The sequence below is a fragment of the Macrobrachium nipponense genome, chromosome 29 (assembly GCF_015104395.2).
Source record: "Macrobrachium nipponense isolate FS-2020 chromosome 29, ASM1510439v2, whole genome shotgun sequence".
In the NCBI taxonomy this organism is placed as follows: Eukaryota; Metazoa; Arthropoda; class Malacostraca; order Decapoda; family Palaemonidae; genus Macrobrachium; species Macrobrachium nipponense.
Window position 1 is genome coordinate 19,803,840 of NC_061092.1, and position 24,489 is coordinate 19,828,328.

A 24,489-nucleotide genomic window follows, 5' to 3' on the forward strand; every position below is an offset into this window, starting at 1 on the left:
TCAACTACTGCGTATTGAACTGCCTGATAGCAGCTCAGTATCAGCTGGGCCTCCGATATGCACGGTCATGTATGTCTCTCTCTGCCCTGCTTTGATTGACTACCGAACCGTATCTCGGCCCAACAATCATGGACTTAGGTCTCTGATTAACGGGGATTCTCGCAATAATGAAGGACCCATCTACTGCTGTGACGCTGATTCCATCGCCTTCGACATTGCAGAATTTTCAACAGAGATATCTCTTGGACTCTTTCATCTTTCTGTTTACCGCACGGTAACAGAAGTCTGTACAAGTCTCCCGCTGCATCGACTGCGATAATGCGAATGATTTTTGCAGGCATCTGAGTTTGTCTTCAAAATATCTCGTATTCGTAGGTATACAATTGTTCATTGTTCAACCCGAATTACGAGATGTGTCAGAAGACATTGCCAACTCTCCGACCTGACAGCTCTACTTCCAAATGTTCAGCCCATGAGAAGCAGTTCTTCAGGCGGCTTTCCCCTGTGTTTTCATTACTGAAGAACGCCCCGCTTTCATTGCAACTACGACTTCTCACCGGACAGCAATGAAATAGCGGTTAGCGTTTTCAGTCATTTGTAAGCACAGGTTATGAATCTTGAGAATCCTTCTCTCGATTCGTCTGTGAAGACGTAGGTTGCATTCAATATCTACCTTCGTCTTCAACGGTACATAGTGTTGTTTCTCCTTAGCTGAGATTCAACAACCATGAGATGTTTTACCTTCAGGGACCTCGGTCTCTAGAAGGCAATTGACTTTGCGCCTGTTGGGCACATGCCTTAAGAGAATCATCACCTCGCTGTCCGGCATTGGTGACAAACAACTACATTATTTGTTTGGTCTCTCGGCATAACCCTTTAAAGGCGAAGGTCACGTGACTTACTCGGATGCTTGACAACTTGCCTCCTACCGAACGCAGTCAGTCGGCAGCTGTCAGAGCGGCCGAGTCAGTTACGAACTACGCTGTTGACTTAGTTCGGTTGTTAAAGAGCAATCATTACTTCGTTTTAATAGCTTGTCACAGTACCCATACCATTGACACCCACCATGGAGTGTCGGTGTCCTATCCACTACCGAGAACTTCGCTGCATGGGGATAGGAGGATGCGAGAGACTTCGTTGCTAACGGACAGACCAGTATGGGTACTGGACATCACCGAAGTAGAGAAGAGGGATAGGTCATGCGACTATTTCCTTCTTTTCCTCTGAGGAACTGCATGACTTCTCCTGCGAAGTCAAGCATCCAGGGGATGGGGATCCGTGACGCTCGATTTCGTACCGAACTTCGTAGCGAAGACTCAGAACCCTTCGGTCCCTGACGATTGGTTCGAGTCGTTTACAATCCCCTCCCTAATGGACTTCACCGCCTTCGATGCGAAGGAGATGCTGCCTTGTCCGCAAGAACCTTCCTTGGCGCAGGTACTGAAGGCAGGGGTCTGGTCCAACCAGACCACATGCCCTTCCTTCTACCTTCGGGATATTGCCCACAGGTCCTTGGATCTTTTTCCTTGGGACCCGTGGTGGCTGCTCAACACGTTGTGTAGCGAACCCAGACCCTCGCAGGCTGAACAGCATCGAGTCCTGGTGTGACCGTAAGAATGGATGGTGAATGAGAGTGTGACTGGCTCCTCTTCCCATCTTTTTCTTCCCCTCTACCTGTGGTTAGAGGGACACGGTCGTCACCCTGCTGGATAAGGACAAAATGCAGGTGAGCTACTTAACAGAGCCCCATCCTATCCCTTTCACTAGGGATAGGAGCGTATATCCACCACTTCCTCCAACAAGGGGGAGGAAGTGGATGCCAGCTTGAGACAACCCATACTTTATGTTGCCTCTTGCAAACAGGAACAAGTTCTTGCTTGCTGGTACGAAGAGATACGCTTGCCTCTCTCTTAGTACTCGGCCCAGAGGTCTGACCTTGATCCTGCCGGTGCACACCCGATCAATCGGACAGAGGCTTGGATCCCTCCCTCGCTCTTACGACCAGGGAGGCATTCCAGGGATGGACGAACACCAGTCTGTTCATCAAAGACTCAGATTCCTCCCACCAAGAAGTGAGTCTTCCTATTGTTAAGGACCGATGGTTTGTATTACGTATCGGAACAAATGACAATTTGTCGAAAATTGCATTTTTCCTAACTATACAAACCTGAGGTCCTTTACATATAGTCCCTCCTCATGCCACCCCTCACTCTGCGTATTTTGCATGGGCCAAAAGCAAAAGTGATTTGTTTACCTCCCAGCCGCGCGACGATCGGACAAGCAGTTAACTACCGTTCTCCCCTTGTTCGAAGCTTACGACCGTTCCAGCTGCCGCTAGCTACTTCCTATTGTTAAAGGACCTCAGGTTTGTATAGTTAGGAAAAATGCAATTTCATACAATCAACTTACCTGTCAGATATATACATAGCTAAGACTCCGTCGTCCCCGACAGAAATTCAAATTTCGCGCCACTCGCTACAGGTAGGTCAGGTGATCTACCGGCCTGCCCTGGGTGGCAGGACTAGGAACCATTCCCGTTTTCTACTCATATATTTTCTGTCGCCGGTGGTATCAACATCGTTGCTGCCACCTCTTGACTGGAATTCGCTTTTCTAAGCAATTGATCATCTTTTTGTTGGACTTTTGGTGACGTACCTGGATCGTTGTTTTGGCATTCGCTACTGTGGACTGGATTTGGACTTGCTTTGATTTTTCTTTCAGAATGTCTGATTCAAGTGTTTGTGTGAGAATGTGTGTGAATGTAGGCTGCAAGGTGAGGATACCGAAAGCTTCGGTTGATCCTCACACTGTATGTCGCAAATGTAGGGGTTTTGATTGTTCTATTTCTAACACCTGTCATGAGTGTGAAAGGTTGAATGTTGAGGAATGGAAGACTCTAACTTCTTACTTGAAGAAGTTAGAAAGGGATAGAGTCAGAAGGGCTGCATCTAAGATGGCGGGTAGTTGTACAAGGCCTATTGAGCCTTTGGATAATTCTAACTCTTCTCTTAATTATGATTCTGTATCAGGACCCTCACTGGCCGTACATTCAGATTCAGCTTCGGAAATTGCTGAACTGAAGGCTACGCTTCACAGGATGAAATCCGAAATGGCTGCCATAAAAGGTAAGGATGGTGGAAAGTGACTTTAGTGAAGTGAGTGTCCCGCGTGTTGTGGAGGGGGCGTCTGACCGTCTCTGCGACGCTCCCAGGCCTAGACCTCTTCCAAGCTCCCAAGCCCAGCCCCGAGGAGGAGGAAGTCGAAAGCCGTACGTGGAGGTTGTGGAGAATTCCCCCCGGTCAGGCGTCCCGTCAGCAGGTGCTTGTGTATAGACAGCCTGCTCAGGACCGCTATCGAAAAAGCGTCCTTAGAGAGTGCTCTCTTCGTCCGCTTCTTCCCTCTCCTAAACGAGGGTGGAAGGATTCAGACTTGTCCAGGCCCCTGAAAAGGCACTGGAGAGATCCTGGTTTGGATTCAAGCCCAGAACGCTTTTCGGAAGAAGAACCTCCCTCTATCAAGAAGGCGAAGAGGGTTTCGCCGTCCCATGATGGGGACAACACGCCTTCGAGGTCTACCTCTCCCGTTCAAGAAGACGCAGGAGAAGCGTCCAAAAGGATCATTTTGGCGGTACAGGAACAGCTTTCCGCCCTAGTAGGAGTCCTTTCGAAGGATCCTACTCGTAAGAAAGACGTCAGACTGCCGGTCAAGAAGACTCGTCTTCCTTCTCCCACCAGGAGTGAGGCTCCTGTGAGACGTGAGTCTTTTGAGATCTCAGATAGAGACTCGTGGGAAGATCTGGATCCGCCAGACAAGCGCGTAGCAACAGCCAAGCGCGAGGCGTCCTACAGACGAGAAGCGTCCTCTAAGAGAGAGTCAGACAAGCGAGAAACGCATTACAGACAAGAGGATTCTTCCAAATGGGATACGTCTGCCAGATCAGTAGCTTCAGCCGAGCGCGGAGTACAAACAGGCGTGAGCATTCATCCAAGCGTGAGGCTCAAGAAGAACATCTGTCACGCAAGGAAGGGACTTCAGGAAGACGCGAGTCTTCAACAAGGCACGAGATTCGTCAGGTCAGGCGCGAGGCACCAGTCAGGCGCGAGGCGCCAGCCAAGCCGAAGAGTCAGTCAGGCGCGAGACGCCAGCCAAGCGCGAGGATCTTGCCAGGCGCGGAGGCGCCAGCCAAGCGCGAGGAGTCAGCCAGGCGCGAGACGCCAGCCAAGCGCGAAGCGCCAGCCAGGCGCGAGGCGCCAGCCAAGTACGAAGAGCCAGTCAAGCATAGGAGCTCTTTACACTCTCTTAGCCCCTCTCCTATTAGGAGTTTGTCCCCAGTAGGGAGAATTGTTGGACAAGAAGACCCGGAACGAGAAGTGTCTCTCCTACTGATCCGATTATGGAAGAGGAATCAGAGGACGAGTCTCACAGTAAGGAAGGACTGTCGAACTACAAAGTCTTGACAGCTCTCCTTCTCCAGGAATACGGAGACGCATTGATCCCTGCCGCTCCTCCTTCGCCTCGTTCTCTGTTTTCATGCTCGAAGACTCCGAAATCGTCGCTTTCGTGAAGATGAGACCAACGATTTCTATGAAGAGAGCTCTGCAATCGCTGGATAACTGGATGCTTACTAAGAAGGAGCTAGTAAGGACAGTCTTTTGCATGCCTCCCCCTAGACGGACCGGCAAGAGAGGGATTTGGTACCAGACTGGGGATTCTAGAAGTCTTTAACTTCCTAGATTGGTCCCTTGGGGTGATGTCCAAGAAGGCTCATGTCCCTGAAGGGCTAGAACCGGATGTACTCCTAGCAATTCTGTCATGTATTGACAAGGCGGTGCAAGACGGCTCAGGGGAAGTTTCTTCCTTGTTTGGAGCAGGTCTCTTGAAGAAGAGATCTGTGTTTAGCGCTTTCTTGACGAAAGCAGTATCACACTCACAAAGAGCAGCTTTGTTATTCGCCCCTAGGTCTGATTTTCTGTTCCCGTCACAGTTGGTGAAGGATATTTCACGATCGCCTGACGGAGAAAGCGACTCAAGATCTTCTCCTGCAATCGTCCAGGAGAAGAGACCAGTAATGATGGGAGAAAAGAAAGTGACGTCTACTCCTGTTCGGACCCTTTCGAGGCGGCCCTCCAACTAGAGTTACCGCTAAAAGGAAAACGACCGAGAAGAGAGGTCGAGCCTCGTTCCGCCCCTTTAAAAGGGGAAAGTGAAGTGGCGCTCCTCCAAACACCAGTAGGTGCCAGGCTCCGGGGATTTGCGGAAGCCTGGACTCGCATCGACACAGATCCTTGGTCGATGTCGGTTCTTCAGAAGGGATATCTCATTCCTTTCCTGGACAATCCTCCCCTGACGTCAACTCCGAGGGAATTGTCCGCCAATTACAAGGACCCTGTGTTGAAAGATACTCTTCAACAAATGGTGGATCAGATGTGGGACAAGAGAGCTATAGAACTTGTGCTGGATCAAAGCTCCCCCCCGGGTTTTACAATCGTCTTTTCTTGGTTGCGAAAGCCTCTGGGTGGGGGATGGAGACCAGTTCTGGACGTCAGCGCTCTGAACAAGTTTGTTCAAAAAACAGAAGTTCTCCATGGAAACCTCTGCTTCAGTCCTGGCGGCTCTTCGCCAAGGGGATTGGATGGTGCTCTGGATCTCCAGGACGCATATTTTCACGACCCGATCCATCCTTCGTCGAAGAAGTACCTCCGTTTGTTCCGACACGGCATACAAACCTTCGGTCCTTTTACAATAGGAAGGTACTAGCGGCAGCTGGATAGGTCGTAAGCTTTCGAACAAGGGGTTCGGTAGTTAACTGCTTGTCCGACAGGCGCGCGCGCGCGACTGGTAGGTAAACAAATCACTTTTGCTTTCGGCCTGCTGGCGTGTGGACGTGTATCATCGCTCTCTGCCCGCTTCATCGTCGTTTGCTTTTGCATGATTGTGTTTTTCTTTTTTCTATGTATCTAGTGAAACTGAATTGTAAGTACAATCATTTCATTGAATTCAATTGTGAATTAAAGGATCTTGGCTTCCACAACGCCCTCAAAACCGATTACCCGAGTGCCGGACTGAAGGGCGTAATTGCGGGAATTCATTTTCCCAGAATGATCCTCGTATTGTGTATGCTCGGTGCGAGGGCGGGAGCGCTCGCTCCGAGCGTATATTGGGTTGGAAATGTGTAGATGAAAATCGTAAGTAAGTGCTCTTTTCATTTATATTTTTTTTGACCTGTATGCCCGTTGCCGAACGAATGCGCTCGGCACGGAAACTTATTCAGTATGAAAGTGGAATCGCAAGTACAGTATTCTTTTTCATTTTCATATATTATTTTTTATTGTAGCAATACTCATTTTGGATCAGTTTCCGAGCTTACCCGGAGATTGATCCTTCCCCCTTTTTATTTTGAATGAAGTGAAATCGCAAGTGCAGTTCTTTTTCATTTTCATTTTTTTTTATTGAGATTGCTTTGTTGACTGGGATCAATGTTCCGCTATTCACGGGAATTGATCCTTCCCCTTTTTATTTGTATGAAGTGAAATCGCAAGCGCAGTAGTCTTTTTCATTTTCATATATTTGTTGATTGCATCAATCATTATGGATCAAGGTTTCCAGAAACCTTGATCCATAAAGGTAAGGAATGGAACCTTTCACCCTTGCGCTCGGTACCGAGGGCGCAAATGCGCTCGATCCGAGCCCTTATTCATTGTGAAGTGAATCGTTTTGCAAGATGCATTTTCATTTTGTTCCTTATTATTGATTGCATCAATGTTATTTGGTTCAAGTTTCCGCTCAGTCAGGGAATTGATCCTTATGCCTTGTATTCGTGCCGATGGCACGATTGCTCTAGGCTCTTATTTGTTGTTGCGTACATGGGTACTGTGCGGGGGTGGGGAACGAGACCCCCCCCCGCTCAGTTCCCACAGATGGCTCTTCCCCTTGGGGGGGGGGAGGTTATCGGCGTTCTTCTCCTCGCCCGATCCGTCGAGCGCGGGGGAGGGCGCTCGGTGCCCGATGTACAATTGTATTAGGGGTCTTCCACTCGTTCGGGAGGGATCAAACCCCCGCACGAGGGGATTTCCCCACAATTAATCGCTACTACTATTATTTCCGCAGGTGCTACTGCCACGAGCGTGGACCTTGGTGAGGTATGGGCGTCCTTCCAATTGCAGAGCGTGCTGGTGTCCAGGGCTGCGGTTCTATGTCTGGGCCTACTGCGGTCACCCATGGAGTGGTGACCACGCAACCAGGTGACGACGTCCCTCCTCACCTGGTGTACTCGCCTCACGTGGTATCAGTCTTGCCTACAGCCGCTGTGAAGTGCCGTTCGCCGTACCGAGAGGGGGGCGTGCCGCCGCCGCTCGTGGTTGCCGCGCTGCAGCGACCACACTTCCGCTGCCCTAGAACTCGCCCCTGGACCTGCCGCCGGTACCAGGATGTTGCTGGCTGCTGCTCCACTTCCTGTGTTTCCGGTGCTGCCTGCCGTACCTGCCGATTCTGGGATGCAGTTGCTGCGCTGGCTGTCCCTGCCGTTGCTGCACTGGCTGTTCCTGCCGTTGCTGCGCTGGCTGTCCCTACCGATGATGTGCTGGCCGTGCCTGCTGTTCCTGAGATGCCCATACCTGCTGATGTCGTCCCTGTTCGTGGTGGTACTACCCCAGACTTTGGTCTGTCTGTACAGGTGCGTCCGGGCCCTGTGGCTTCGGCTACAGCAGCCCCGGCTCCGCCCTGGATAGCAGATCTTACGTCTGTCCTGAGGAAGCTGACGAAGAAGAGGAGGAAGGTGTCGTGGTCGTCGTCTTCATCTTCTTCATCGTCGTCGGCGGCCGCCGCCTCTTCCCCTTCGACTTCTAAGGCTTTACAGCCGAGGAAGAAGAAGGTCGCCTCCTCCCTCCTAAGAAGCTTCCTCGGGAGCTTCTCGGGACCCGTCTCACCTCGGTGGGACGGGAGGTTCCTTCCGCTGGTCCTCCTGCTCCTTCGGGAGCGGGGCCCGTCTCTTCTTCCGCAAGGAAGAAGACTACGGGGACCAGAGGGGTACCGGGCTAACACCGGTACTCCTCGCCTGGTGTCAGTGGTGCTGCCACTGCATCATCCGTCTCGGCCTCTGCTCTTCGCGGGAGTACCGAGTGTACGGTCGCCTACCAGCGACCGTGCAGCCAGGAACCAGACCTCTGAGTCCGCTCAGCGTCAGGTTCACGGCACGGGGCGGAAGACTGGTGACAGCCGCTCACGCGACTCTCACCAGACCAGCTCTCGCTCTCTGCGGCGACAGCTGGCTACCCGGGGACGTGACGGTCACGACCGGCCACGGGCTGAGGCTGGGAAGAGGTCCTCCGCCCTTCGCCGGTGCCAGCCACGGCTGGAACCAGCGACGTGACGTGCCGTGAGGACAAGCACCGGTCTCACTGTGACAGTGGAGCCTGCAGGTCGCCTGACCGTCGCTCTCACAGAGAGCGATCGGGTACGGCAACCAGCACCAGCTCTTCTGACACTCGAGATCGGGGCCGCTGTGCTCAGTCCAGCCGTTCTCCACAGCGAGACGGTTCGACCAGGCCTGCAGCTCGATCGCCACCGCGGGTTTGACGATCGCCTGCAGCCCTCCAAGCCTGCTGGTTTCTGCCAGCGAGCAACGACGGGAGCGTCAGGTCTGCCTCTCCCGTACCTTCAACCCACCTCGGGTTACACCGGGAGGAGCGAGGTATTGAGGAGTGATCGTGAGGGGTGCGCCCCTCATGATCCCACCACAACGCCCTACGTGCCAGGCACGGTTCTTGGACCGGCCAGGGCGTATGCGCAAGTGGATGGGAAGACCGAGAGGGCTGTCGCTGTGTTTCCCCTTCTTAGGAGGAAGGTTCTCGGAATATGCTCTTGTTCGGAGGGCTTAACGGTCCCACTCTGCAAGATGCTGTGACTTCCGAGATCCAGAGGAACTTTGCCGAGGTTACGGCGCTGATTCGTCAGCACAATGACCTCGGGAAGGATCGCCGCTCCCACCGCAGAGCCGTGTCTCGGCTCGAGTCGTCGTTTTGGGGCCCGAGAGGGAACCCAAATCGACGGTGGGTCGGCCGCGATCGGAGCTTGCCGACTGTGTTGAACCAGGTAGTCTCTCTCGTCTCCGGACAAGAAGGCTCTCTCAGTTCTGGACGGTCGAACAAGCTACTTCACCTCCTCTACTGCGACAGAGGCGTTTATACGTGTCTTCGGACACCGTATTTAAATACCCCTTCGGTCCTCCTGAGGTTTCGACCTCGACGAGACTGAAATGAGTCGGAGCGGTATCGGCTCTCTACTGTCAGGTGTCGATCAGCCCACCCACCCAGACGACGTTCACAGTGGCGGCAGACACTTACCTACAGTATGAGTTCGTAACCCTCCTCGGGAAAACGTTTTCTCCTGACGATACGTTTTCCCAGGCTCTGAGAGGGCCATCGCCGTAAGGCGATGGCTGCTGCTCCTTTTCTTCTCCAACTGCTAGATCCGCTGGGAAGGCGAGCCAGTATCCAATTCCTCCCCCATTCCCTCTCTCCTTAACGGCTACGAGGGAAAGGGAGGGATCCTACAGAGATTTCTCTGTAAGTCCCACGTTAGGGGCTGCGCTACCTAGGGACCTTCGGGTCCTACCTGAACGTAACCGCCCGGTCATTGAGGAGGGATCCTGCCCCTTTCTCGATTTCTACGGGAATCGAGAGGACCACCAGCCGATATCGTCTGACCGAATTCGGTGGGGGGTTTCGCAGAGTGCTTAGAATTCTACGGAATTTCTAGCGCACTCAGAGTGTTCGAGTTTTTTACGATCTCCAAACACTCAGGCGAGACCCACGGCCTCCAAAGTGAGCGAGAATCCCCGATAATTGTTACACGATAATCGGGAACCTCGCTTATGCTCGAATTCCTGTAATTTCTAGCATTTGTGGAAGAAGACCGCTGCTGAAAGAAGAGTATCTCACAGTAGGCGCTTAACCTGGAATAGAGAAGAACCGGACGGGAACTTCCAGTTGGCTTGAACTATCGTCTTCGGTATTCTGTTCACCATTGAAGCTTTCCTTTAGGAAAGACTTCTCCTTCACTCTCTTGAATAAGAGAACGAAGGCGGTCGATCTCCAATCCTTATTCTCATTCCTCGAGGGAAAAGAATTTAGGATGGAGGTCGTGGTACAGAACCTACAAATATACTACGTATATTACCCTCGCGACATGATTCTTTAACAGTTGAATTGTCCGTGGGGTAGGCGCATACCGTAGTTAACTCTACGGTTTTGTGACCGAGACTAATTGTATCTTAATTGAACTGCAACTCGGGGTTGCCTGCAACCTCCCAGCGTTTATCAGTTTCGATTTTAGATACTTGGTATTGTCATGACAACACCAAATCAGCTTTTGTATTTACCGAAATCCGTTTCGGTTTAAATATAATTGCTCGAGCGTATTCTTTATGCTCGATGGTTCTAGCCGAACGCATTCCTTCGTGGAATAATGGATTACCTGGCAACTCAGGATGACGAGTCACCGAGAGCTACTGCGTATTGAACTGCCTGATAGCGGCTCAGTATCAGCTAGGTCTCTGAGATGCACGGTCGGTTACGTCTCTCTCTCCCCTGGTTGGATTGACTACCGAACCGTATCTCTGCCCAACAATCATGGACTTAGGTCTCTGATTAACGGGGATTCTCGCAATAATGAAGGACCATCTACTGCTGTGACGCTCGATTTCATCGCCTTCGACATTGCGAGAATTTTCAACAGAGATATCTCTTGGACTCTGTCATCTTTCTGTTTACCGCACGGTACAGAAGTCTGTACTAGTCAACCGCTGCATCGCACTGCGATAATGCGAATGATTTTTTGCAGACATCGGAGTTTGTCTTCAAAATATCTCGTATTCGTAGGTGTGCAATTTCATTGCTCGCCCCGCCCACAATTAACAGATATGTCAGAAGACATCGCCTACTCTCCGACCTGACAGCTCTACTTCCAAATGTTCAGCCCATGAGAAGCAGTTCTTACAGCAGTAGTTTCCCTGTCTTCATTACTGGAAGCGCTCCGCTTTTATTGCAACTACGGTCCCTCACCGGACAGCAATCAATAGCGGTTAGCGTTCTCAGTCTTTGTAGCACAGGTTCAGAATCTTGAGAATCCCTCTCTCGGTTCAGCTGTGAAGACGTAGGTTGCATTTTCTGTACACCTTCGTCTTCAACGTCACATAGTGTTGTTTTTCTCCTTACCCGAGAATCACTATACTATGAGATATCTTGCCATCAAGGACCGCGGTCTCTAGAAGCAATTGACTTTCGCCTGTTGGGCACATGCCTTAAGAGAGTCATCACCTTGCCTTCTGGCATCGGTGACGAACAAATTATTTGTTTAGTCTCTTGGCATAACCCTGTTAAGGCGAAGGTTACGTGACTTGCTCGGGTGCTTGGACAACTTGCCTCCTACCGAACGCAGTCAGTAGGCAGCTGTCAGAGCGCCCAAGTCTGTTACGAACTTCGCTGTGGACTTAGTTCGGAGGTTGTTCCATAACAATCTTTTCTTCGTCCTAAACGGCTTGTCACAGTACCATACCATCGACACCCAACATTGAGTGTCGGTGTCCTATCCACTACCGAGAACAACAACTTCGCTGCAGACGGATAGACCAGTATGGGTACAGGACATCACCGAAGTCGAGAAGAGGGATAGGTCATTCGAAATTCCCTTCTTTTCCTCTGAGGTAATTGCATGACTTTGCCTGCGAAGTCAAGCATCCAGGGATGGGATTCGTGACGCTCGATTTCGTACCGAATTCGTAGCGAAGACTCTGAACCCTTCGGTTCCTGACGATCGGTTAGAGTCCTTCACAGTCCCCTCCCTAATGGACTTCACCGCCTTCGATGCGAAGGAGATGCTGCTTTTGTCCTGTGAAAGCGCGACCGCGCTTTCTGAAGAAACTCGACATCCCAGGCGTAGTGTTGAAGACTCTTCGTCAGCACCAAGATGACTAGAAGTACACTCCCTCGAGTTACACAAGAACTTCTCCGTGGCGCATGGCTGAAGGCAGGGGTCTGGTACAACCAGACCACTGGCACCTCCTTCTACCTTTTGGATATTGCCCACAGGTCCTTGGATCGTTTTCCTTAGGACCCGTGGTGGCTGCTCAAACACGTTGTGTAGCTAACCCAGACCCTAGCAGGCTGAACAGCATCGAGTCCTGGTGTGACTGTAAGAATAGATAAGTGAATGAGAGAGTGACTGGCTTCTCTTCCTATCTTTTTCTACCCCTCTACCTGTGGGTAGAGGGATACGGTCATCACCTTGCTGGATAAGGACGAGATGCCGGTGAGCTACTCGACAGAGCCCCATCCTATCCCTTTCACTAGGATGGGAGCGAATATCCACCACTTCCTCCTACAAGGGGGGGGAAGTGGATGCCAACAAGAGACAAACCATAACGTTGTTGCCTCTTGCAAATAGGAACTTGTTCTTGTTTGCTGGTACGAAGAGATACGCTTGCCTCTCTCTTAGTTACTTGGTCCAGAGGTCTGACCATTGATCCTGCGGTGCACACCCCGATCAATCGGACAGAGGCTTGGATCCCTCCCTCGCTCTTACGACCAGGGAGGCTTCCAAGGTTGGGCGAACACCAGTCTGTTCACAAAAGACTCAGATTCCACCCACCAAGAGTGAGTCTTCCTATTGTAAAGGACCGAAGGTTTGTATGCCGTGTCGGAACAAATGACAATTTGTCCAAAATTGCATTTTTCCTAACTATACAAACCTGAGGTCCTTTTACACATAGCCCCACCTCATGCCACTCCCCTCACTCTTGCAGTTTTTGCTTGGGCCAAAAGCAAAGTGATTTGTTTACCTACCAGTCGCGCGCGCGCGCCTGTCGGACAAGCAGTTAACTACCGAACCCCTTGTTCGAAAGCTTACGACCTAGCCAGCTGCCGCTAGTACCTTCCTATTGTAAAAGGACCTCAGGTTTGTATAGTTAGGAAAAATGCAATTTTGGACAAATTGTCATTTCATGACGGGGGGGAAGGATCTTCCAATTCAGAGCCTTGTGCTTCGGCCTGTCGACGGCGCCTCAGGTTTTCACGAACCTTTCCTTTTGAAAAATGTGGCGAGATGCTTCATCTGAAAGGAATCAGTATAATCTCTTTATCTAGACGACTGGCTTATCAGAGCAAAGTCAGAGGAACAGTGTTTGGAGGACCTGAATGTGACACTAAACCTTCCTTATAAAGACTTTAGGATTACTCGTGAACCTCGAGAAGTCCCAACTGATCCCCAGCCAGAACTTGGTCTATCTGGGATTCGGATGGATTCTCGGGGTTTTTCGAGTATTTCCTTCTCAAGAGAGACTAGCGAGAGGTTTAGAAAAAGTCTCTCTCTTCCTAAGGAAGGAACGGACTTCGGCGAGGGAATGGTTGAGCCTGTTAGGGACCCTTTCCTCGCTCGAACAGTTCTTTCACCTAGGAAGACTTCATCTCCGTCCTCTTCAGTTCTTCCTCGAAGTTCGTGGAACATGAAGACAGGACTACTCTCGGACTTTTTTCCCATTCCAGATCTGATAAAACGTCATCTAGAATGGTGGTTACTCCCACTGAGGGAAAACAAAGGTACTTCCCTGGAAATACAGAGCCCAAACCTTGTATTGTTTTCCGACGCGTCGGAAAAGGTTGGGGAGCAACTTTGGGAAAGAGAGAAGTGTCAGGCACTTGGAATGCTCTTTTCAAGTGTCCTGGCACATAAAACTGCAAAGAACTGCTAGCTGTACACCTAGCTCTAAAGAGCTTCGAACCGTTAGTTTGCAACAAAATAGTTCAAGTAAATGCGGACAATACAACCGCTCTGGCATACATTCGGAAGCAAGAGGTACTCACTCGTATGCCTTTACGAACTCACGAGAGAACTTCTGTTGTGGACATCCCAGAGGAACATCTCTCTCTTGACGAGGTTCGTTCAGGGAGTAAGGAACGTACGAGCGGAACAGGCTGAGCAGGAGGAACCAGGTCCTTCATACCGAGTGGACCCTCCACTCAGAAGTTTGCCTCAAGCTCTGGTCTCTTTGGGGAACTCCTCATGTCGACCTCTTTGCCACGTTCCTCTCGAGGAGACTGGAAGTCTTCTGTTCAGTGGTAGAAGATCCCAGAGCTCTAGCAGTAGACGCCTTCCTACTAGATTGGTCTCAGGTAGACGTTTACGCATTTTCCCCATTCAAGATTCTGGGGCAAGTACTCAGGAAGTTTGTGACTTCAAAGGGGACAAGAATGACCCTGATAGCCCCCTTTTGGCCAGCTCAAGAATGGTTTCCAGAGGTACTGGAGTGGATAGTAGACTTCCCCAGATCCCTTCCACAAAGGAGGGATCTTCTCAGACAACCACACTTCGAGAGGTTTCATCAAAACCTCCCCGCTCTCGCTCTGACTGCCTTTCGACTATCGAAAGACTTGTCAGAGCGAGAGGCTTTTCTAGTAAAGCAGCAAGCTCGATCGCTAGAGCCCGGAGAACTTCCACTATCCGGGTTTATCAATCCAAGTGGGAAGTTTTTAGAAGGTGGTGTAAGTCAAAGAAGTTGTCCTCCTCCAGTACCTCTGTAGCAGAAATAGCTGATTTTCTGTTATTTCTGAGGGAAGAGTCGCACCTCTCCGTAGCCACGATAAAGGGCTATAGGAGTATGCTATCGGCCGTCTTTAGGAATAGAGGCCTAGATTTGGGAAACAATAAGGATTCTTGCATGATCTGATTAGGTCATTTGAGACCAAGAAGTCTAGAATGACTTCTCCCCCTAACTGGAATCTAGACGTAGTACTGAAGTTCTTGACTTCAGAGAGATTTGAACCCCTACATTTGGCCTCGTTTTGTGATATAACAAGAAAATGTTTATTCCTTTTGTCACTGGCGACGGCAAAAAGGGTTAGCGAACTGCACGCCCTTAGTGACAAAGTCGGGTTCAATGTAGATTCAGCCATCTGTTCCTTCAAGGAATTATTCTTGGCGAAGAATGAAAATCCTTCGAACCCCTGGCCGAGAAACTTCGAAATAAAAGGATTATCGGGTCTCGTCGGCAGGGAACCGGAGAGGTCTCTTTGCCCGGTAAGGGCTTTAAAGTTTTACTTAAAGAAGAAGGAACAGTTGGGAGGTTCTAGACAAGGCCTGTGGTGCTCAGTGAAGGATCCATCAAGACCTATGTCTAAGAATGCATTAGCCTTTTTTGTCAGGAACGTAATTATGGACGCTCATAAGGCTTGCACGGACGATTCTTTAAAACTTCTGAGAGTAAGAGCTCATGAAGTGAGAGCAGTGGCGACGTCTCTCTCTTTTCAGAGAAATATGTCGCTGAAGAATATCTTGGAAGCGACATATTGGAGATGTAATTCTGTGTTTGCGGCTCACTATTTGAAGGACGTGCGTGTGACCTATGAAAAATGTTTTTCATTAGGTCCTTTTGTGTCTGCGGGCACAATCCTGGGTACAGGAGCTTACAACAATCCTTAAGATTTTTTTTTTTTTTTACTACTTAAGTCTAATAGATATGTTCTAGACTTTCTGCTGAACAAGTGCAGTTGCCGCACAAGCGGCAGTCACTTCAGTTTAGTAAGGAACTCTTGTGATATCTTATATTAGATAAAATTTTTTTTGAAAATTATTGTGTGCTTGTGCATTGTGGTTGAGTTACGGTTGTTGCGAAGAGTTGGGGATAACTCTGAGCAATTTTTAATACTAACATGGTGGTTAGCATCAGGTGGTCGGGATTGGTTGTATGCTCCTTAATAAGGTGTGTTGTCATGTAAGTGGATCAGCACCCATTGACAAAGTCCTTTCAGGCTCTGCCGAGTAAGTGGATAAGACCCTTCGGCAGACCCACAAGAATTTCTTGGCCATAGATCACATATCTCGCTAAAGTTTCTTGAGGTGATGCAGACTACGGGGAAAACACCCACGAAGCTAACCACCTATCAGGTAGGAACCAAGGTTTTTATTTTATACCTACAACAGATGTTGTTTACCTGTCTATTCTAGTAGTAGCTGTCTCTTACCCTCCACCGAAGGGTGCCAATCAGCTATGTATATATCTGACAGGTAAGTTGATTGTATGAAAATGATATTGTTATAATACAATAAAGTTTCATACATACTTACCTGGCAGATATATACGATTAGCGCCCACCCAGCCTCCCCGCAAGGAGACAGGTGGAAGAGAAAATATATGAGTAGAAAACGGGAATGGTTCCTAGTCCTGCCACCCGGGCAGGCCGGTAGATCACTGACCTACCCGGTAGCGAGTGGCGCGAAATTTGAATTTCTGTCGGGGACGACGGAGTCTTAGCTATGTATATATCTGCCAGGTAAGTATGTATGAAACTTTATTGTATTATAACAATATCATTTTTCAACAAATTGTCATTTTTTGTGGCCATGATGAGTAGGGACCAAAGCTGTGATGTAGAATCTAACCAGGTCTTTTGCTACAACGCAAGTTTTATCAGTAACTCAATTATTTTTGTTCATTATTTTCCTTGATAGTAGTTAGTGCTGCACTACATTATTATTGTTATTTGTGTTTTGTTATTTGAATTCAAAACCTCAGGTTATTTACTTCATTTACAGTTGTCATCGATAGTGGCAGTCGATATGAAGTCGCATACCCTAGTGGAATCTCACATTTTCTTGAAAAGTTAGCCTTTGGGGTAAGTAAGTGGATTTAAACCTACTACAGTATTTTATATTTACCCAGTTGTCTAAATAATTAATGAATAAAACAATCGGAAACCTAACCCACTAACATCAGCTGCTGAATTTTAACCAAAGTGTATTCTGAACAGAAATAGCAGGCCATTGGTTTTCCCTTCCAAGCAGACTGCAGACTTATTGACAACGAAAGATCATCTGTTCGTTCTCTTTATTGTTTGTATTCCTCAGTTTTAGAATTACTGCTCTTTATATCTTATGATAGTTGTCACAACCCATTTCATCCCATAATTTTGCATCTGCATTTTATGTCCTTTTTTAAGCTGTCTCTTCCATAAAAACATGGAACAACTATGGAGACATAACACACCTTGTGCTTTACCTCAAAATAATGGCTGTTGCCTTTGTGTATTGTAAAAGAAGCATTACAGTTGTCATAAAAACTTTATGCTCTCAACAGCAATTTCATAATTTGCAGAATACGTGTATATCTTAAAAAAGCCCCCCCCCCCCCCCCCCCCCAAAAACCCCCCCCCCCCCCCCCCCAAACAGAATATATCTTAAAAAGCCCCCCCCCAATAACATTTATCATTACCTATTCTGTCATGTTCTGTCTCCAAGGTTTATGTGCCCCCACATAGACATTCCTTCTGACTTAAATGACTTCATACCTCTTATAGCAGTACTCCTTCCACTTCATTGTCTTTCACAATAACCAATTTTATATCAAGCCTCCTACTCTTAGTTTTCATGTTCATGGGTTTGAATTATATTCATAATTCAGTTTTGATTCCTTCCTCTATATCTGGTTAGATAAGCCTCCTGTCCTTCCTTATTATTGCTCACATCAACTTGCTCTTATATCTACTCTATACTTAGAGATGATAAACAAATCCATAATCTCACCATTTTCTCCTTTTCAGGTATGCCTTTGAATATGTTTTTCTTAAAGCTACATGTTCCTCTTAAACAATCCACCTTTAAAACACATTTCCACAACGGTCTTCATTCTCATTCTCACAAGTACTACACTTATAGATAACTGTCATTTTATATTAACCTATCATAGCATTTAAATGTAATTTCACAGTTTTATACATTCAACTTACCTGTCAGATATATACTTAGCTATAGACTCCGTCTTCCCGACAGAAATTCGAATTTCGCGGCACGCGCTACAGGTAGGTCAGGTGATCTACCGCCCTGCCGCCAGGAATAGGAACCATTCCCGTTTTCTATCAGATTTTCTCTGTCGCCCATACTGTAAACATACGTTTTTGGTACCTCCTGACTTGATTTTCGTTTTTCATCGCCATCGATCTTCTGGGCTGTCTTTTGCAGGGAAGTACTGGGTCTTTGGTTTGGCATACGCTTTTATTAACTTTTTAATGAATTTGGCTTCGAAATTTTGAAGAATATATTACGTTAAACTACCGAATTTTTCGGTAGACACTCACATAGTTTGCAAGATAGGGAAATATTAACACTTATTCATTAATAACGTGTAATAAGTGTTAAAACTTGATTGAGGAAATATAAGACTCTAATTTCCTACTTTAGGAAGTCAGAAAAGCATATAACTAAATACGCTTCCTTTAGAAGCTTTTATAACTCTCGTGCTAACGAGCAGTTAGAGTATTAACAGTACTAGTAGTTGTTGCATCCTCATCTCCTTCTTACGCCACAGTATCTACAAATTCATATGTGCAAATTTGAAGTTAATTGGATGTAGCTAAAAAAATATGAGCTCTTAAAAAATGTAAGAAGTGAATATAGTGTTCCCAATGCATTGGAGGGTGCGTCTGATCAGCTCTGTCTCGCTCCCAGACCTAGACCTCTTCCAAGCTCCCAAGCCCAGAGGAGAAGGAATGTGAAAGCCGTACGGAAGTTTCAGAGAATCCCCACAGGTCAGGCGTCCCCTCGGAAGGTTCTGTAGTACGTCCCAGACTGCCAAGGAGAACCATTGGAAAGGTATCCTAAAACAGTGTTTCTCCCTTATTATCTAAACCTTCTTCCCCTCGGCGGATAAGGAGGAGGAATATTCAGCAACTAAGATTCTTATGAAGATACAAGAACAAATCTCACCATTAGTATGACTATTGAGAAAGGATGGTTTCCTTCAAATCAAGAGATCCCGTCCAGTGGACATGCAGGGGATGATTATGAACCGATACGGACCACTCAATCCAGGCGCGAGGCGCCAACCAGGGATTGATGATCCATCCAGGCGCGAGGTGCCAACCAGGGATTGATGATCCATCCAGGCGCGAGGCGCCAGCCAGGCTCCAGGCGCCTGCCAAGCCCCAGGCTCCTTCCAAGCCAGGCACCAGGATCCCCAGCTTCATCAGATATGGAGATAGAAAACCAAGAGTCTCCTCTTTGAGACTTTTTCACAGGATGTTACTGAGATTGTGGAAAGTTTCTCGCAAGAAAAAACTTCTCATGACAGGGACGCTAGTCGTCGCACAGGCGACTTCGTCCTTGTCAGGATGGTTTTTTATATGAATGGGGACGTTTTGCAGGATCAGCCTTCACCTGACAGGGACTCAAGATGTCGCACAGGCGGCCGTAGCCCTTGTCAGGATGGAGCTGGGACTGCTTAAAGCCCTTCACCTTGCAAAAATAGGTGCTCTCCTCAGGTGACTCTCTCTTCTTCCAACATTATTGGACAAGAGATGGAAGATATATTTGATTTGGAAGTCATAAGGGTACAGGTCTCTCAGATTACAAGAACTTAGCAGCCCTTTTAGTACTAGAATTCGGCGAGTCTCTGAGTCCTACCGCCCCTCCTTCTCCTCGTTCTTTACTTATAAGAGGATATTAAAAATCATCCTTCTTCTAAAAGATGCAGTAAACCATTTTCAGAAAGAGAGCGTTGCAATCGTTTGAAAATGAGACAAGATTCGGAGGAGCTCTCATTATTTTGATTAGAGGCTCTTCCAGGTAATAGAGGCATAGAATACGGCCTTATGTCCAAGAAAATAGGAGGCTTGAGAGATTCTCTTCAATCCTCGGTTCTCTCTTGGGATCTCCTTCGGCTAATACTAATTCGTTCTATTGACGAAAAGAAGGAAGATAGTAAATTTTTTCCATTCTCTCTCTGCCTCGGCGAGGATAGATTGTAGTAGAGAATTTGCTGTTTAAGACTACGGTATGGTCAAGTCATATGCGCATACCGTAGGTACCTCTATGGTTGGCAACTGATTTCCCTGTATCCTTCCAGGAGTTTCCTAGGTAATGATTATGTTTAAAGGGTTTGTTACGACACTCAACTTCTATATTTAACGAAGGTTGTTTCGCTTAAATATGCAGTATTGAGAACTTCCTTAGGCTCGGTAATAAATTTATCATATTCCTTCATGAATGGAGTATCGAGCACCTTAGGAAGAATACAGCGAAGCAGCGAATGAAGTCTGCTGTCACTGTAGGCCAACACAGTACCATCTAGTCTCGAGTATGAGAGGTGGGGTTACATCTATCTCTCCTACGGGATTGAGTGGCTAACCATATCTCTCCCCTACAATCACGGACTTAGTTCGTATTGAGGGGATTTGTAGGCAAGCATGAATAACATTGTCTGCTTTTTTGCTAAGAAGCTTTCAATAGAAAGATCTCTTACAACCTTTAAATGCTGTGTACTGCAAGGTAACAGAATTATAGAGGATTGTAACGCGGCAAAGCACTATATTATATAATGCTCTCATGCTTACGAAAGCATAGCCTGAGTAGAGAACAGAGCATGCTCAGTGAGAAGATGGAGGAGTCGGTTGGGAACCATTCTCTTTGTGGCAGAAGTTTGTTCCCCTGAATGGACTGTATATTAAGCCTACAGGCGGTCCCCGGGTTACGACGGTTCTGGCTTACGACGTTCCGAGGTTACGACGCTTTTTCTTAAATATTCAATGGAAAAATCCGTCCTGGGTTACGACGCTTGTTCCGAGGTTACGACGCTGACGCTTCCGACGCTCCGAGTTAACGACGCTTTTAAAAAACGCATACTATGATAAAAATCCTTTATAGTTTAGCACAGTATATTAATAAAAATAAGTTTCTGGTTAGATTACAACAAAAATTTTGAGGTTATGATGATTTTCGACACTTTTTATGTCGTATTTTTCTATGTTTTTTAGTGACGCCTCATATGCGGAACTAGTTTCCGAGGGAATGAATACATACTAGCTTGCGGTGCGCAAAGTTTACATATAACAGTCCAAAAGCGCAAATAATGAAAAAATCATTGCTTGTTTCCAGTAATAATAACAAAACGAAGTTGTTCCGATACGTAATACAAACCCTCGGTCCTTTAACAATAGGAAGGTAACTAGCGGCAGCTGGGACGGTCGTAAGCTTCGAACAAGGGGAGAACGGTAGTTAACTGCTTGTCCGATCGTGCGCGCGCCCGCGCGCCCGAGAGGTGAAGAATCACTTTTGCTTTCGGCCGCGGGTGTGAAGGACGTGTTCGTCATCGCTCTCTGCCCGCTTCATCGTCGTATGCTTTGTTTATATTGTGTTTTCTACTAATGGTTTGGTTTGACTTGAAAATGAAACTGTAAGTACACTGTTTTCATTTTCATTACTTAATTATGAATCAACATGGAGCTATCGCCGTAGAGACGGCGATTTCCGCTCTTTTCATGTATTGAACCCTTGAATTATGTCTCGGTGCCGAGGGCGGGCGCACTCGCGCCGAGTCATGTATTTTGGGCGAAAGTGTGTAATTGAAAGATGTAAGTACTCTTTTTCATTATATTTTTGCCCTGTGCGTTCGTTGCCGAGAGCTTGATTGCGCTCGGCAAGAGCCTCTTATTTTGTATGAATAGAATGCAATGAAAGTGGATTCGCAATGCAGTTTTCTTTTCATTTTCATTTATTAATTGCATCAAATTTAATTTTGGATCAATTTCCGCTCTTACCCGGGAATTAATCCTTACGATTTATTGCTGTGAAAGTGAAAATAGCAAGTGCAGTATTGTTCATTTTCATATATATTTATGATAGCATCATATTATTATGGATCAAGTTTCCGCTCTTACCGGGAATTGATTTTTCCCTCTTTTAAGTTCTATGAAGTGAATCGCAAGTGCAGTATTCTGTTTCATTTTCATATTACTTTTCACTGCTGTGCGGGGGTAGGGGAAGCGAAGGTCTGCCAGGAAGTCGTCGGAAAGCTCTCCCGCGACTCCCTTGGTATCCGATTCTTCGTCTTCTTTCCTGCCCCCCCGCTCAGCTTCCTCGTATTTTGTTTTTGGGGTCTTCCTTCCGTTCGGGGTGGGGCATGTCTCCCCCCCCCCGTGCGTGAGGGAACCCCTCTTACTAATCTGTCTGTGCTACCGCAGGTGCTACAGCCGTGGGAGACGACCTTGGACAGGTATGGACCACTGCGGCTGCAGGGCGTGCCTAGCATCCACGATCTGCTGCAGAGTCTAGCGAGGTCTGGGGCGGTGACCTTGGAGTGGTCTCCACTACAACCTTCACGGCCGCTTATGCTGCTTCCCCCCGCTGGTCTACACTCCCCATGCTGTGTCGGTGACGCCGTCTGCGCTTCTAGGGCCGGTCGCCGCCGTACCGAGGAGGGGTATGCCGCCGCCGCCTGTGTTTTCTTCGTGTTGCCTGCCCCAGACTTCCCGCTGTTCCAGCGCTCGCCCCTGGACCGGCCGCCAGTACCACGCTGGCTGCCGATGATTCTACGAGGCGATGTCTGGGCCTGCCGTACCTGTCGCTGATGTGGTTCCCGCTACTGGCTTGGCTGTCCCTTCTGTGTTTACCGCTGCCGCTGTTCCTGCCGCTCCTGAGCTGGTTGCTGTTCCTGTCGCTCCTGGTTCCTGCGCCTGTCCATGCTGGTCCTGCCCATGTGTCTTCCCCAGTCCCAGGTCCTTCCGGACAGGTGCAGTCGGGCCGTGTTGCTTCGGCAATAGGCCCGACTCCGGCCTGGATGGAGGACCGACGACTGTCCTGCGTGAGCTGACGAAGAAGAGGAAGGTGTCATCTTCGTCTTCGTCTGTTGCTTGCCCCTGCCCTCTTCCCTTCCGACTTCTAAGGCCCATAAGCCGAAGAAGAAGAAGGCTGCCTCCCCCCCCTAAGAAGTCTCCTTCGGGAACTTCTAAGGGCCCGTCCCACCTCGGTGGGACGGGGGGTCCTTCTGTTGGTCCTCCTGCTCCTTCGGGAGCGGGGCCCGTCTCCCCTCCGTAGGAAGAGATAGACGGGGACCAGAGGAGTATCGGTTAGCTCTGGTACTTCCTCGCCTGGTGCTAGCGGCGATGCCGCTACGCCAGGTTCCGGCTCGGTCTCTCGTTCGCGGGAGATCCCGAGTGTACGCTCTCCCTCGGGAGACCGTGCAGCCAAAGTTTCGGCGCCAGAGTTCGCTCGGCGCCAAGACCACGGCACGGAGCAGAAGGCTGGCGAGAACCGCTCAGGTGACTCTCGCCAGGCCAGCGGCCGCTCTCGCAGCGACCAGCCGGTACCTCGGGTGGACGTGACGGTCTCTGACCGGCCACGGGTTGAGGCTGGGAAGAGGTCCCCCAGGTCCCCTCGACCGACGGTACCAGCCTCGCTGGTACAGCGGTTTGACGTGCCGCGAGGACGCTCTACGTCTCACGGCGAAAGCGAGCTCTGCAGGTCACCTGACCGCCGCTCCCACAGGGACCGGGCGGATACGGTGACCAGCAGCAGCTCGTCTGACGCACGGGACCGGGGTCGACGTGCTCAGTCGAGCCGCTCGCCACAGGTGAGCGGCACGGCCAGGCCTGCAGATCGATCCCACCGCGGGTTGGTGATCGGCTGCAGCCCCCCACGTACGCTGGTCCTGCCAGCGAGCGGGGGGGGTGGGGAGCGTCAGGTCTGTCTCTCCACTACCTTCAACTTCCTCGGGCTACACCGGGAAGAGCGAGGTAGCTAGGAGTGATCGTGAGAGGTGCGCTGCTCACGATCCCGTCACGACGCCGCACGTGCCACGTATGGTCTTAGGACCAACCAGGACGTACGCGCAAGTGATTGGAGGCGACCGTCAGGGGGAGAGGGGGTAGCGTCAGTTCTGTCTCTCCGATACCTTCAACTTCCTCGGCATACGCCAGGAAGAGCGAGGTATATAGGAGTGATCGTGAGAGATGCGCCGCTCACGATCCCGTCACGACGCCGCACGTGCCAGGTTGGTCTTAGGACCAACCAGGACGTACGCGCAAGTGATTGGAGGCAACCGTCAGGGATCTGTTGCTGGTCCTTCTGAAGGAGGAGGGTCCTGGGAGCTGCTCTTGTTGGAGGGACTGGACGGTCCTACTCCTCAAGACGCTGTAACTTCCGAGATTCAGAGTAACTTTACCCAGGTTATTGCACTGATTCGTCAGCACAACGACCGGGGGGAAGGATCGCCGCTCCCACCAGCAGAGCCCATGTCTGCTCGAGTCGTTTTGGGGCCCGAGAGGGAACCCAAACCGACGGTGGGTATGCCGCGATCGGAGCTTGCCGATTCTGTCTTGAACCAGAGTCTCTCGTCTCCGGACAAGAAGGCTCTCTCAGTTCTGGCGGTCGATCAAGCTACTTCCACCTCCTCTACTGCGACAGCGGCGTTTTATACGTGTCTTCGGACACCGTATTTTAAATACTCCTTCGGTCCTCCTGAGAGGTTTCGACCTCGACGAGGACTGGAATGAGTCGGAGGACGGTATCGGCTCTCTCCTGTCAGGTGTCGATCAGCCCCACCCAGACGACGTTCACAGTGGCGGCAGACCCTTACCTACAGTGAGAGTTCGTAACCCTCCTCGGGGGGGAAAACGTTTTCTCCTGACGATACGTTTTCCCAGACTCTGAGAGGCCATCGCCGCAAGGCGA

General features: G+C 49.2%; 2 protein-coding genes across 3 annotated transcripts in view; one reads left to right on the top strand and one right to left on the bottom strand.

Annotated features, from left to right (window-relative positions):
• LOC135206170 (anaphase-promoting complex subunit 5-like) overlaps nt 1–15,732 on the bottom strand; it is a 621,184-nt gene extending 605,452 nt beyond the window's left edge. The window contains exon 1 of the mRNA XM_064237464.1: nt 15,709–15,732. The gene's annotated coding sequence lies outside the window, so the exon portion shown is untranslated. The remainder of the gene's footprint in view (nt 1–15,708) is intronic.
• Nucleotides 1–24,489, top strand: part of LOC135206171 (mitochondrial-processing peptidase subunit alpha-like) — a 98,400-nt gene that overhangs the window by 22,820 nt on the left and 51,091 nt on the right. For both annotated transcript variants that reach the window (XM_064237466.1, XM_064237465.1), the window contains exon 3: nt 16,585–16,664. In XM_064237466.1, the coding sequence (XP_064093536.1) occupies nt 16,585–16,664 (80 nt within the window). The remainder of the gene's footprint in view (nt 1–16,584; nt 16,665–24,489) is intronic.